This window comes from Fragaria vesca, linkage group LG4 (assembly GCF_000184155.1).
Source record: "Fragaria vesca subsp. vesca linkage group LG4, FraVesHawaii_1.0, whole genome shotgun sequence".
NCBI classification, from domain to species: domain Eukaryota; kingdom Viridiplantae; phylum Streptophyta; class Magnoliopsida; order Rosales; family Rosaceae; genus Fragaria; species Fragaria vesca.
This window is the reverse complement of record NC_020494.1, coordinates 7,381,689-7,397,734: the sequence shown is the minus strand read 5'-3', so window position 1 is coordinate 7,397,734 and position 16,046 is coordinate 7,381,689. Positions and strand designations below refer to the sequence as shown.

The 16,046-nt window shown below is 37.1% G+C and overlaps 2 protein-coding genes and 1 pseudogene across 3 annotated transcripts in view; 1 reads left to right on the top strand and 2 right to left on the bottom strand.

Moving 5' to 3' along the window:
- The window catches only part of LOC101301289, an 8,583-nt pseudogene extending 8,399 nt beyond the window's left edge, over nucleotides 1–184 (top strand). Inside the window, exon 3 of the transcript XR_184572.1 lies at nucleotides 128–184. The product of XR_184572.1 is annotated as an ABC transporter F family member 4-like (transcript). The remainder of the gene's footprint in view (nucleotides 1–127) is intronic.
- Nucleotides 185–3,553: 3,369 nt separating this feature from the next.
- On the bottom strand, nucleotides 3,554–4,257 carry LOC101304858 (60S ribosomal protein L27a-3-like). Its single transcript, XM_004296628.1, has one exon. It carries the CDS (start codon nucleotides 4,200–4,202, stop codon nucleotides 3,762–3,764), a length of 441 nt encoding a protein of 146 aa, XP_004296676.1. The 5' UTR covers nucleotides 4,203–4,257; the 3' UTR covers nucleotides 3,554–3,761.
- Nucleotides 4,258–9,501: 5,244 nt separating this feature from the next.
- Nucleotides 9,502–12,721, bottom strand: LOC101304562 (probably inactive leucine-rich repeat receptor-like protein kinase At3g28040-like). The gene is made up of 2 exons (XM_004296627.1): nucleotides 11,184–12,721; nucleotides 9,502–11,079 (listed from the first exon to the last, which is right to left on the bottom strand). Exons 1-2 carry the CDS (start codon nucleotides 12,719–12,721, stop codon nucleotides 9,597–9,599), a joined length of 3,021 nt encoding a protein of 1,006 aa, XP_004296675.1. The 3' UTR covers nucleotides 9,502–9,596.
- Nucleotides 12,722–16,046: the final 3,325 nt, after the last annotated feature.

Here is a 16,046-nt window from a genome sequence, read left to right as displayed (position 1 = left end):
CCCCCCCCCTCTCTCTCTCAGTAATAAACTTGTAATAACTGGTAAAGTGGTAAGTAAAGAAGACTTCTCCTATTCACAACATGACTCCACTAATCTCATGACATTCTTTATTAGGTATTTTGTGGAGCGATTATGGATAATAGAAAGCTAAGACCCGACAATTAAGATCTTGTTTATGAAGTAGTTCTAGAATATGGAGAATGATCATTTTACTGGTCAGAAATCTCAAGAGAAGTCGAAGAAAATTCGCGAGCAAAACAGCCCTCAAGAAGCATTAAGTTGAAGTCCGAAATGGTTTATTTCACTCATTTTGGAGGATTTAGTTTTGTTTGAATTTTCTCAAGACGAGTTATCATTCCTTGAAGACAAAGTTACATACTTCATTCCCAGCCAAATATTTGTCCAAGAGCATTAATGCGGAAATGAGCAATAGAATCCAAAGTAGGCACCTTGAGAAAGGCAGTTTTCGGCAGCTTACTAAACTGCATTTTCGACGAAGAATTCGAGGACTTTCTTTTATTTCCTTTTGCTAGGGCTCTATGCAAAGTTTAAGTAAAAATTTTGTTCTTCATTCTCATGTCACAAATTAATCAAAAAGATGATGGGAAGCTCACGTTATGAATCCCAAAGTTGGACCCAAAAACTTGAGACCCGACATAAGTCACTGGAATGTAGTCTTTCCAGCATTTTTTCGGTATCAAGACGACATCGACTTGGGACAGTTGAAATTTAGATAACATATTTACTGATGTTCTTCAAACGTTTTCTATGCGTGTGAGAGTTGATCATGTATTTTGTATTTTAATTGTATATATGTGAATAACATTAGTGTTCACTAGTGACCAAGGAAATCATGGTCAATTATTATTGGATGTAAATTTAAGAGTGGGAAGTATTATTTTAAAGTTAAGTTATTTTGTTTTCCACCCTTGGATTTACATCTAACGGTGATTGACCATGATTTCCTTAGTCACTAGGTGACCATGTAAACACCACTGATGTAAATAATACTTGTAGATATTAGTTGTACTAATGTTTGTATTGCAGAGATACCCTTAATCCCCAGATAGAATGACACCTTCTTTTTCAAGTTTGGTCATCGATTCCCAAGACGTTTTGGACAGTTGACATTTATCATTCATAGGCCTTGCAAAATCATGTATCCTTCCACACCACAACCCACTAATAAGCCCCCATTTGGCATAGTGTCTTAGGTCCACGTTACTAATTAGCCGCGTGGCATGTTGTGATAGACGGGGTAGGATAATTGTACACGAGTTTGCTTGGTGTGTGTGAAGTGAGCGGACACGTAGTCGTAGAAGCGTGTCCATAAAGAACCACGTACCTAGAGGGAGTATGTTTGGGCATGAATGAACATGGCCTGACCAGACTCCAAAATGGGCTTCGAATAACTTTATCTTGGGAGGGGCTTGGCCCGTAAGACGTCCCTTTGCTTATTATTAGGTATGACATGGCGTGACATGGCGTGACTTGCCTCTTTTAGGTTTTGAATATGAACCTTGTCACTTGCCCATTACCCAAAATGAGCAACGTGTCATAGTCCGTGAACGATGAAGAGTTGTACTCTAAACCTTTACTTGTTGACCCTAATATTGATCTAATGGGCCTCAGTTCGAATTAAAATCCAATATTTGACCCTCGAGCTGTTTACAAAATCAAGTTACATTTTGGGTATCAACATTAGCCACTTTAACTATGTGAGTCGTGTGCATTGAATCACATAATCAACTAAAAGAACCTGATACATACATTCTTCATACGAATAAGGCCAAGTGACTTTTTGTTCTCTTTGAGCACTTGGACCAAATTTGTCTCATCCGTTTAGAGGGGACTCATCAAAGGCTATATAAACATTGAAAAACCAACTCATGAGACGAGATGGGACGGGATGGAGCTAATCCCACGGCCCGTCCCAGGCATTGAAATCGGGACGGGACGGGACGAGCTTTGCATTTTTTAAATTTCATCCCACCCGAGTCTTATCCCGGTTGGGATGGGATGGAACGGGACGGGACAAATCCAATCCCGGAATAAAAAAATTGAAAATAAACTTGTGAGCAAAAGAAAGAGTTCCATAGTTTTATATTGCTCTTTACTTTATTATGTATTAATAAGTATTTTATAATATATTTATAAATATAACACAGTGTAATAAGAGAGTTTATACTGTTACTTTTCAACAAGAGAGTAAAGAGTCTACAACAATCAACAAATTAAAATATTAAACATCACTGTTATTGAATTGGTGACAATCTAGTAACTTAAAGAAACAAAGAGCTAAGATCAAAACATTTAAATGAAATGCTCAAATCACATCTTAATCAATAAAAAATCAATCATTAAAATAGTCGGAACATGACAAACCTAAACAAGACTTGAATTATCCGTCTCGTGTCCCGTCCTGTTATATAAAAACATGACAGGCCTAACGTTTTAAGATTTAAATCCCGTCCCGTCTCCGCAAATTTCGGGACCGGTTTAGGATTACGGTTTTTTATGCCCACCCCTATCTTTTACTACTAGAGAGGAAAGGGAGTGGATGCTCCCCCACTCCCCCTTCAGATTAAAGAAAACAAAGAAAAAAAAGGTCACAGGACATTCCCAATAGTTTTGAGCTTCGAGTTATCAGTAGTTGGAATTGAAATCCAGTACCTTCTTTGTAGTTTATATTATTCAAGTATATGTTGTCTACCAATTACAGAGATGAAATTGAAATCATCACACTACAGAAGAACATCGAATAACTTAGACATAGTTGCAGAAACCACTACTAAAATGCCATGTTAGCCAATCTAGTTTAAAAGACACTGCTTGTAAAAACAACATACAAACCGCAAATGCAGCTGTTCAATGGAAAAATGATTATGTACAATCAGCAGCATCCTAAACACTACATAACACATGAAAACAAGTTCACGAGAACAATCTACAAGACTATCCAATATGATGGATATATAAACCAAAGCAATTGGTGGAACTGTTAATGAGTTCTACGAGTTCAAACTTGAGGGCTAGAATGCCGTACAGTAGGTAAAAAACATAAGGCTAATCCTGTGCTTATGACTAGCAGAATAGTGTAAAGCATATCCAAATATCACTCCTACAAATATAATGTGAAAAGAACTGCTAAAGATTAATAGGAAGATCACATTAAGTGACCAGGACGAACATAAATAAGTATCAAACAACTGGACTGGTGCAAATCCAATCATGGTATAGCTCTAAGGGCAAGCTGAGAGACTTCCTTGAGTTAAAATACCATTATGTCGGTTCAGACAGTGCACATCCAAAATGAGGATATGAAATCTCTATCCTCATCCTGTAGGTACAGGTTTCTCATTATTCTTCTAACTAAACCTTGAGGCAAACAGGTACTGGTCTAAAGGAGCAAATTCCAAATCAAACATGAACCAAATCTTCAGATTCAATCCAAATGACAACCAAATAAGCTGCAAGACCCTTATTTCATACACATACACAAGGCACAATACAGGGTTACGCAACAAGCACCACAAATATCAATACGATATATCAAAACTCATCTGAATCCATCAATACCAAACACAAAATCAAATCATGACACCAATAAGAAAACATAGATAATTAAGCAAATACCATAGATATGAAAAGCCATTAAACATTCGCTGATCATCGAAAATCAAAAATATAACATAGCTGTCTCCTGGCAGTCTAAACGAACGAAACATAAACTTTGAAACAGGAATAAAAACTACCCAAACCTAAGCGGTGAGAACGACAGCGCCACCGGCTTCCTTAATCTTCTTCTCAGCGACCTTGGAGATGAGCTTGGCCTTGACGACGACGGGGTGGCCCGCCGGGAGCTTGCCCTTGCCGAGGATCTTGAAGTATCCATGCTGAGTGACGTCGATCAAGGGGACGTTGTCCTTGGTGGCCTTGTCCTTGGCCTCCTGGGGGACGAGTGACCAGAGCTTGTCGACGTTGACGATGGGGCAGTAGAACTTGTTGCGGAGCTTGTGGAAGTACCTCATACCGACTTTACCGAAATACCCCGGGTGGTACTTGTCGAACAGGATGCGGTGGTGGTGCATGCCTCCGGCGTTTCCGCGACCTCCGGGATGCTTGCGGTGCTTGCCGATACGACCGTGACCGGCGCTCACGTGGCCTCTCTTCTTGCGGTTCTTCTTGAATCGGGTCGTCATCGCTCTCTGTGAATCTCTCCTAGGGCCTCTAGGGTTCGGCGGCTCTCACAGAAGCTGGAGTGAGGATGGGGTCTGGGATATTTATATGTGTTCGGTTTACGGTTATGCCCTTAGGTTTAGGCGCTGTGGATTGGACTTGGGGACGTGGAATGGGTTGTGTAAACGGGCTTTGTTATGGGATAATTAGCCCGATCATCTATATACTGCTAAACCGAAAATAAATTTGAAGTTTGTATCAAAAAAAATAAAAAATAAATTCAAAGTTTCAAATTGTTATCATCAATGCTTTTCAATTATAGACATGGAATTGAGATACATTTGTCCCACAAATTTCTTAAAACTATCCTATCACTGAGCATGTCTAGGCTTAGATGAAAAAATAAAGAATTATACAGAATAATGTTTCTTAGACTCTCATAGCGTTTTACACAAGATTCTCTATTATATAAATGGTATTGTCAAATGTATCCAACAAATTTCTGAATACACCAAACAACACCATTTTTTGTATGTAATTTTCCGTTTTACCCTCGTTTTTCATATACCGAGCAAAATTCACATTCAAAACCAGCAAAGTGTGAGAATATCACTACCACACATACCAAGTGTGTTAGATTAAACCTAAATATCACTACCATAATCAAGAAACGGGACTAGACGATGATTGGCATCTATTAACACTGACTTATGTATCTTTTGTTCCCTTTCCAACTATATAATTAACAATTTATTCTGATGAAAAATTAATGGTGAATGAGTGATAATATTACAACGTTTTAATTTACACTAATATATTAATGTGTAATATAAAAATAAAAATGAAGAAAATAAAGCGAACAAATAATTTGTTTTGATTACTTAGTTGGGACATGGGACTGCAACGAACAATGTTGCTAAGTGCTGGCAACACATCATTCAAATATGACCGGTTGTGCCTAGAATGTCAACAAAAATGCGAGATGGATGCACCAGACTAAAGATCGATCACGGGCATGGTAGGCATATTATTCAGCAAACTAAAAAATATACATATTATGTACTATCATCACTCTTCAAAGTGAAAATGATACACTAAAATCAGAAATGACTTCTCCAATTTTATATTTTAGGATTCTTAGCAGGTAGCGAAAATGTTTCTCGTGAATCATAAAGCAATCATTTTTTTTTTTTTTTGTAACCAAAAACATTCTCATATTTTCCTGAAAATTATCGTTTAACTGAAAAATGTCCATATATTCACTGTTAGTCTTTCTCGCTTGTTTTGTCCTTTTTTATCTGCTGCACTTCTAAAGCTCTAGAAAAGAAGCCGAGACATTCAATATTTTCATCATGAAATATAGAGAGTGTTGGCGTGTTAATTACATCCACAACAAAATAATTACATGAATAACATGGTAAACACATCAATTACTTGCATAGACTAACCAAATAATTAGAAATGGGCTAAAGCAAAAGAACCCTAACCCAACCTAGAACCAATCAGCTTCAAGAGAAAGCCTAGTCCAAAGAGCAAAGTAACCCTTGTCAGCCACCACCTTCACCACCGTCACCACCACCCTCTCTGTCAAAAAGCAGCCTCCCGTCCTTCACCGCCGCTCCCTCCATTACGAAATCCACAAATCCCCGCAACGACGTCAACCTTATGGTCAGATTAGATCCACAATAACAACGTTGCGCCAACGCTAGAATTCGGCCCTTCGGTAGAGCTCTTTCTGTGGCCATGCACAAGAAAGGAAATTACAGCTCGAAGAACGTCTCGGTTGGGCGAGAAGCCTTGACAAACCGCCCGGCATAGTACACGACCACAACTTGATGTGGCTGGCCTTATAAGAGCATTTTTAGAAATGCTAGCCATTTTAAAGTTAAATTTTAGTCAAATTAGCTAAAATGTCATTTTTGCTAGCCACTTTAGAAATGCGGCTGCATCAATGTTCTCTATTTTAGCTAGCATTACAGCAACATTATTCTTTAAATAGAAATTAAATAATTTAAATATATTTATATATCACATAAAATATCTTACAAGCAATGTATTAAATTATAGCTAGCCTCATCTGAGTCATCTCGCTAGCTAAATATAGCTAGCGAGATAGCTAAAAGTCATAATAGCTCAAGTTTGGCTAGTTTGCTGGAGCTCCTAAAACATCCAAAAAAGCTAAACACACTCTAAAATAGTTAAGGAGTTAAAGTAGAGAGTCTGTTAAAGATGCTCTAAACTCTATTCCTGGGCGGCGAACCCCATCCCTAAAGTTCATCAGGCACTGATGGGCTAAGGAGGGATCTCGGCGGCTATTGGGCCCTATCTCCATCCGCCTCCCGCCACTTTCTCTTACGGTCTAGTCCTACCCCAAACAACAGGGGACCGGGCGGACCCAATCTTAACTCAAGGTCCAAACCCGACGGAGGATGCACTTCACGAGCACCCTCTCCATACAAAGCCCTGCTCTCGGCTTTTCTAATCAACTCTTCGATAAACCTATGGTATTCGGAAACCATAACTGCAGAAAGATAAGACAAAGTCTATCAGGTTGACACATAGGCAAAGAATGACACGTCACAAACAACAAAACAAAAGGATGCATACCCTAAACTTGATCAAAAAGACGATTTATAAGTCTTTTTGACTTCCCGCCATGAATGCACGAACAACATGGAATAACACAGCCTAGATTCCGATCACCAGAAAAGTCAACAATTTATTAATTAGAACCTGTACTGGAATTCGCAACAAAATCTACATGCTTCTCTATTCCTAACTGAAGCCACGCAAAATCAAACAACAACAGATGACAATCAAAATCTAGAGCAAAAATTGCAAAGCACGGATCGGCAATTGAAATAAGCCTCTAAACAGAAATGAAAGCAGGTTGCATTGTACTTGCTATTACTGTGATTCTTCGAAGTCCGCTTCACTTTGAACAAGAATCAAACTCTTTCTCTCAAAGCGATCAATTTGTCTATCTGTAGATGATAACGGTAGAGTATGTAATGGCTATCATCTGCCTTTCGTTTTACCCCAAATCATATGAAAGTCGTAACTGACTATTTAAAAAAAAAAAAACAAAAAAAAACCTATGAATTTGAGTTAAATAATCTACTTACTTCTTATAAAGACTCTGCGACAGTTTTTTTGTGAAGGACGATGCTAATGCTAATCTATATAGGAGACAGAGTTCTCATAAAATTGTCTTGCGTTTATTTATTTATTTTTTATTTAACTGGGTGTGGCAATTAGATTTGCAATGAGAACATCAAATTTGTAGAAAGTAGAAACCAATAATTTCCAAACACGACCTATTGTGTTGATGAGTACCCCATACGTACTCTAGAGGTGTGTCATCACCAAAGTAGAATATTTATGTTTCATACTATCATCAACTATAACCAACTCATAGTTCCTTTCAAAAAAGAAAAAGAAAAAACCCAACTCATAGTTGTAACAAAAAAAAAAAAAACTCAAATTTTATTAACACATTCCTAATTATTAGATACACATACAATGCTTAATACACCACCTATTAACTTTATTGTTTTAACATTTTACGGGATACACATACCCAAATTTCATACAATACCCTAATTTAAAATACACAATTTTTTCATTAAATACATAACTCATTCACTAAATACACATATTTTTTAGATCTAAAAGAAAATTCACATTAGTGAGATCTCTTGCGTCACGAGGGCACGATTTTGCTTGAGATCTCTCTCATTGAGTTAGATCAATGGCAAACAAACTAGAAGAGTATATATATAATTATATATAGCACCATCCCAAGTTCTAGTTTGGTGTTCAAACGTAAATGCTTTTGAACGACCTAGCATGTGTGAACAGTAAAAAATAAATTTTTCAAGTTCAATTTGTACTATCTAATCAAACAACAAACCCTAAAATCTAAATTTTGTAGTAGATCAATTTTGATCAAAGATAGAGAAGTTATACCTCGCTTAGAGGTTGAGAAATACCACTAGAATCCATTACCTTGTCTTTAATTTTTGCTTGAAACTATGGTTGTCGCTAGCTATTTTTGATTGGGCTTGGTATCTTCACATACGTTGTTCTTGTAGAGGAGAATAATAGTCTTAAACAAGATATTTTTTTTTGAACTAGGTTTCTTTACTTTTGATATAAATATCTCTTTTGTTAAAATTTTATGTACATACAAAGTCTTATCTAATCTATATAAAAAATAATGTGTATCTAACATTTAGGGATGTATTAATAAAATTTTTTAAGGGATATGTTAATAAAATTTTTTACAGACATATTGAAATGGTTTTGATTATAAAGAATGATGACTTTGACATGCATCACATTGGATTGGCATAATTCAATCTGTCGTTTCTATTGATTGGTCCTGTTCTGTTCCCTTGTTATTGTATATAGATGTTGATGGAGATTCTTCTTCCATATTATTGTATACAACTTGATTTTCATGTTGTTGTGTTATATATAATACACACATGATGTGAAGCTGAATTGTAAAGAAACCCGTGAAGTTTATATGTCGTCTACCTTATAGAAAACGAAAGCCATGCATATATAGTCACGATAAAGTCACCTCTAAGGAAAATCACAGTGTGATTGTGATTCTTGACCAACAAAGGTAAAACCCCGTGAAACGAAACACCCCCATTTCCAAAATAGGTTCAATCAATAACACATCGGTGACCGATCGGTGCATCAATACTAAATCACTCTTTTAAAAACAATTGTAATCTAGCTTAAGATCATGTCGAACAGATCATGTCTACCAATAACCAATGTATGAAGTCAGTTTAATTTACCATCGTCTTGAACTGATAGATACATGTTCAGATGTTCTACCTTTAACTGTAGTGAACTGGAGTGATAGATGTTACATGTCTCATGTCTGTGCACAATGCTAATCTTTTCAAAGAACAGTTTCCACAAGCTTTCAAAAGAAGAAGGTTGAACCATTTTAAGAGCTATAGTATCTATACTGTAATTAGCTGCTAGATGAAGTAAAAGAAAATAACTAGCTTTCAATTTGCACAAGGTGATGATGTGATTAAGAAGTAGACCCTTAATTGGTTTAGTGATTTTTTTTTTTCAATCCTAAACTCTTTAGTGTCAAATTTTCCTTGACTTGCAAGAATTCATGTTGTTGTTTTGAACTAGACAAGTGTTCCAAAATGCAAATTGCAATCAAAGGCACAATTCATCGATTTCGAATTAGCTAGATATCTGCAAATAGCAAGCAGGAAATTAAACTGCTTACAGGAGAGAAGAACAGCAAATTAACAAATGGAGGAGTTCCCTATCTATCAAATCCGAATAAAAAGAAAGAGTAATGAACAAACTCCAACAACGAGAAGGAGCAATCTCTATCAAGTTATGCAAGATTGCTAAATGTGATCTTAGAGAAATTAGAAACGCTCAATTCTTTGTGGAAGTGGAGTCTTGATAATCTGAAGAATTTGCACCACTTCTGCCATGGTTGGCCTACAAGATGGTATCTGAGAAGTGCACACCAAGGCCAGCTTGAGCACTGGTAGGACTTCATCTTCTGGGTACTCCCCCATGCTAACATCAATGCATCCTAGCACATTGCCTTGTTCAAGTAAAACCTTCACATGATCGTTTAATATCACCACATTGTCTTCCCCATATTCCACTGGCCTTCTACCAGTCACAAGCTCAAGGATCAACACGCCAAAACCATACACATCGCATTTCTCATTCACCCTTAGGCTCTGGCAAGCTAGTTCCGGCGCCACATAGCCCAATGCACTCTGAAATCGGTTACTGACTACATGCCTGTCGATCTTGGTTAGTAGCCTTGCAAGTGCAAAATCTGAAATCTTCGGGTTGAGGTCTTCATCGAGCAGTATGTTGCTTGGTTTTACGTTGTAGTGAATGATAGGAGGGCGAAAAGAATGGTGCAAGTGGGAAAGTCCCTTTGCTGTTCCTAGCAGGATTTTAAACCTATCATCCCATGAAAGAGGTGAACTTGAATAAAGCCTATCATGGAGTTTGGATTGTAGGCTGCCATTGGGGGCATACTCATTCACAAGTAGCTGCATCTGTGGAGTCCAGTAGTATCCTTTCAGGGCTACTAGATTTGGGTGCCTTGCCTTTCCAAGGACTCGAACTTCTCTGTCAAAGTCTTCAAGACATTGGAGTATGTTTGTTGTCACAAGCTTTTTGATTGCCACCATTCTTCCCTGAGCTCCCAGTGGAACTTTGTAGACTGTTCCAAAGACTCCCTCCCCAAGCTCAGAGGCCTTGTTCAATAGTGATTCAGGACTGCTGATCCAATCCGGGGATGACCTTGAATCAAACAGAATGAGCTTCCCTGAGGCCAAACTACCCGATCGCGAAGACATCGAGCACATGCTTTCCAAGGCAGTTTCCACAAATGCAGGCCTCCTTCTTGCAGATGCATTCAGAAGGCTAATGACTATTACTCCAACAGCAATCAGAGTAGCAGCTGAAATCGCCACAATAGCAGATATGCTAAGGAACATATGGTGATGTCCTTTTCGAGACTCTGATGAGTCGCCATGGTATCTATGATCTCCACCACCCATTTGGTTAGGGTAGGCATTTGGATCAAGAACAAGAGGCTTAGGTACATTCATTGTACATGGACCCTTCAACAATGGTGAACAAATACCCAAGTTTCCTTGCAAAGCACTTTGATCCAAACTCTGAAACACACTCCCAACAGGAAGCCTCCCTGTTAATCTGTTATATGAAATGTTCACAGCAAGAAGATTTTCCAATTTTCCAAGCTCTAGTGGTATCTCTCCACTCAACTCATTGAACTCTAACTTGAGAATCACGAGCTTGCCCAACTTCGAAATGGATTTTGGAATAACACCACTTAAATTGTTATGTGACAAACTCCTGCAAATGCAACAAAAGGGAAAATCTTGCAGTTAGTAATTGGTATACGTAATTCAAACCTCAATGTACAGAACTTCATATGAAAGAGAGATGATCAGACTTACATCAAATAGAGAGATGAGCAATTCCCAATCTCATCAGGAATTGGGCCAGTCAATGAATTTCCATCCAATTGGAGAATATCCAAACTACCAGAGTCACATATTTCTCCTGGGATTGGACCAGACAATGCACTATTCCGTAGATCTAACACAGTGAGATTCGAGAAAAATCCTAGCTCTGGTGGAATTCTTGATTGAAGATTGTTCCATGAAAAATTCAAGTACCTCAAGTTGGAGAAAAGTCCCACCTCTGCTGGAATGTTGCCTTTGAGATTGTTCCTTGACAGATCCAACATCTTCAAAGACTCGAACAATTTACTCGAACCGGGTGGGATTGAACCTGTTAGTCCCATATTCGAAAAGTCTATCTCTTCCAACCCAAGATCAAACAAACCTTCTGGTATGCTCCCACTGAAATCATTACCCCTCAACCGAATCACAGACAACTTGTTGCAGTAGACAAGAGAAGTTGGAAGTGTCCCAACAAGTTTGTTGTTAGACAAACTTAAATAACTGAGAGATCTAAGGTCACCCATTGATGGTGGGAGGCTTCCAGTGAAGCCATTGTTGGAAAAGTCCAAGTACTCAAGGCTACTCAAGTTCCCAATCCATTGAGGAAAATCACCATTGAACATATTATCTGAAAGACTCATAAATGTCAGGAAATTCAGCATCTGAAGTGACTGTGGCAACTCACCAGTGAAGAGATTTTCACTGAAATCGATCCGACCCAAGTGAGGACACAGTCCAATATCAAAAGGGATTGTCCCAGAAAAATGGTTCCTCTGAATCAAAATCTCTTTCAAATTATGTATAGATGATATCCCTTTCGGCACGAACCCGGATAGAGCATTGTTTGAAAGATCCAGAGAACGAAGGCGTTTCAAGGACCAAATCCCGGATTCGAAATCCGGGTTACCGGAGAAACGGTTGTTGGAGATGTTGAGGCTATTCAAAGAGGAGCATTTAGAAAGAGTACTAGGCAAGTTTCCTTCTAGCAAGTTTCCAGATAAGGAAAGGTAGCGAAGCGAAGAGCAAGCACCAAAGAGAGAATCTGGGAGTGAACCAGACAGTGAGTTTTGAGACAGGTCAAGAAATCTAATGGAGCTGAAGTTGACAAGAGTAGTGGGAACTAGTCCCGAGAAACTGTTCCGGCTTAAGTTGAGTGTTTGGAGACTTGGAGGGAGAGCAAGCTTCTCTGGACTAAGCTCACCAGTGAAGTTGTTGCCGGATAAAGAGAGTACCTTGAGGTGCTGAAGATTCTGAAGACCTTTACCGGGTTTGCCCTTGAGGCCTAAGCCGTCGAGGTTGAGTTGGGAGACTCTTCCGGTGGAAGGGTTGCATTGGATGAAGTTCCATGAGCAAGGGGAGTCGTCGTCTTCGTTCCAGGAAGAGAGGTAGGAAGAAGGGTCGTGGAGGTCGGATTTGAAGACGAGGAGGCCGAGCACGTCGTAGTTGAGCTGCACCGGGATGGGGTCGTCGCCCATGCAGAGTTGCAGAGAAGCCATTAGTGTGTATATGAGAAATCTGAGAAAAGCCATTGTTGAGTACAATGCAACGATTGGGATGGAAGACTAGTTTGTACTTTGTTTTCTGAAAATGGGAGTAGAGTAGTTATGGGGAATGGGAGTGTGGCCAGGGAAACATGACTTTTGGAAGACTGTGTGTCATGGAAAACCTGCCATGGAAGCTAGAGATAGAGAGCTGGATTTGGGAGGTTGTACTGGTAGAAGAAAACGAAGTGACTGTGAGAGGTCACGAGAGAGAAAGAGGAAAAGGGAGAGAATAATGCTGTGTGTATGAGGTGTGTGATGGTGGGTTTTGCAAAGCGCCAGATTAAGAGGGAAAGATGGAGTTGAGCAGTGAAGAAACAAAAAAAAAAATGTTGAATGGGGAAGGAGTTTGTGTTCGTCTTGCAAATGAACCTCATCATCACAACCATCCATTCATTTCATGATTATTTGTTTGGTGTAACTCAATTAGTAAAATATTTTCGTTCTAATTCATTCTTTGTAGCACTAACGATGATTCTAAAAAAACATACATTCATAAATGGTTTTTGATTAGTTTTTATTCATTAATAAAGATGGAAAATATTCACTAAAACAGATAATGACACTTACACTGATTTTTAAGCCATTTCTAATAATCATTTAAACAATTAAGAAAGATTAGTACCATTTACTTTTATCCTGAACCTCCACTCAAAATTAATAAACCTATATATAGCTAAATTCTACCTGCATTAGAGAAATAAAATATTTAAGTAAGTTGAACAACAATTGTGTTCTATTCTCACTTGACTATTGGGATCTCCAAATTTGCTCACTTGACTTCTCTTTATTATGAGTTATTAAATGACAATTATCTCCTCTTAAGTAATGATTATTAAGGACAATAATCATACAAAAAGAAGTATATTTATTCTCTCCAGACTTTCCAATTCGATAATTAATTTATGTATTCTGTATTATTTTCCTTAAATATTTTTAATTTCTAATTTACAATTTTCTAAATTTTACTACATATTATATATTTAATTAGAGCTAAAACTATGATCAATATCAACCGTGTGACATAAAATTTTCTACTATCATACATGTTGAGAGCATATATATATATACAAGGTGAAAGAATATATAGGCAAAACAAATCGATCGATAATGAAAAATTAAATAATTATTGAAATAATTTCATGATGTACATTAAATAGAGGGGAAAAAATAACATACATAGTATACAATTATTATCGTTGATCGTTTAGCACAAGTAAAATAGAAAAAGAAAAACTAATTTATGTTAGAATATTCTTATTGGTAAATATAAGTTTTTTTTTTTTAATTCAGATAAACAACTAATATGCTATAACGAGTCTACTGTGAGTTGAACTCACGACCTCTCACTTATAAGGAGAGACGGTATTAAGCTGGTAAATATAAGTTTTTGAAACCCAATACTTTGTGTTATTTGACTTTTAAGAGAAAAATTGATGTCATTGAAAAAAAATTCTTACAAATTGATCAAATAATGGAGGTTTGGTGACATTCTATGGGAAATAAAAAATTATCAAGGAATTGAGGTCATGAAAAAAGTTTGAACGAAAAAAAATCAAGAAATAGAGGTCTCGATGATAATATGCAAAAAGAAAAAAATTAAAAGAATGAGAGGTCTAAAGAATAAATAAGAGGTATAATGAGTAAATTATCAAGATATATATGTGAATAACATACGTAAGGTTATTTTAAGGATTTGAAAAGATGTCTAGTGAGCAAATGTTTGTAGTTAAAATTAAAAAGGAGGTGTAAAGAGCATGAGAGGTATACTGAGTAAATTTAGAGGTCCCGATAGCCGCACTCATTTTTTTTAATGTTGAATTTTTGTGAATAATTATCAGTTTCTTCCAATACCTCATTTTTGTTTTTTTTTTCCTCTTGATTAATAATGGACATACTAATTAATCATAGACTTGTCAGCGAGTTCAGCAATACTTGGGCTTTCATAAAACATGCAATAACACAATTTGTTTTTTCTCCATGTTTCTTATAAATGGCGAAACGCAAATAAGCTTTTCATCGAAGCTATTTCAAAATTTTCAATGTCATGTTCACGATGTTTGTATATATGCATTGCACATAGTATGATAAATGGCAAAATAGTATAAATGTTATGTCCATGAGTTGCACATAGTATGAGAAGTTCCACACTGAGAGGGTATGACATTCTCTGAAGTAGAATAATTGATAATAATACAACAACTAAAACATGAGTTTCACTCAGACACTGATCCACTTACTAATGTAACTACACAGATATAATACTGATATGATGTAATTAGTTCTTGAGTACGAGATCCCTCACACCTCGCAGTGGACAATTGCTATTGCACAAAGGCAATAGAAACTATGAAAATACTTTTGGGTCGTGAAGATTGATACAAGTTAATTACACACTTACACATCGTTTAATTAGCAGCTAGTAGTGAATAAACAATTGATGAACCCTAATGCATGCCAACACATAGCTAGCAGCGTCAAGACAATATAGCAATTTGCTGATGGAAAAGTGAATCTTGGGCTCGACTAAGTCCTGACATATCATATGCCAGACGCACATCTATGCATTTCTGCTTGTCGCTTGCTTCAGCTTCTTCTTGCTCGATCTCTTCATTCCCTTTCATTTCCAAACACATACGTACACTTTTATTTTATGCCCTATGCATAAACCCAAATTGTCTTTGCCTTAAACATAGCAAGAATTTGAATCATGCATATTTCAAGCATAATAAGTCAAAGTGATTAGACCTTAACCTTGTGTTTGTATCTGTTTTAGTTTTCAATTATTGCATGCCCATTTGAATATATTGCTACTCTTTTAGGACACTAATCAACAAAATAATAAGAACAAATTGACTAAGCAAGTGATTCTGAATTTCAAGCACAAACAAAAGGTCTCATTCATTCTTTTGTGTCCTTAAAAAAACCGTAAATCAATTTTGAAACATTCTGTTGATAATTAATTATTTCATCAAATGTTGGTGATTGCTGTATTTGTGATTCTAGAATCAGTTGGTCTCTATATACCCTCTAATTTTCAACCAAAATGTGCATTAATTCATCGCCCTCTCAAATATTTACCCGCCTCGATCACTGTTTTTGAAAAAGGCCAGTGTTCTGCTATATATATATATATATGTTCGTCAAGTTTCTAATTATAAGACGACGTGGATTTATGTTTCTGTTAAACATATCATGTGGGAAGGAGCAAGGGGGAAGCTCATCATAGCTTCAACACCATTCCGGCCATAGATGAGAGAGAGAGAGAGAGAGAGAGAGAGAGAGAGAGAGAGAGAGAGAGAGAGAGAGAGAC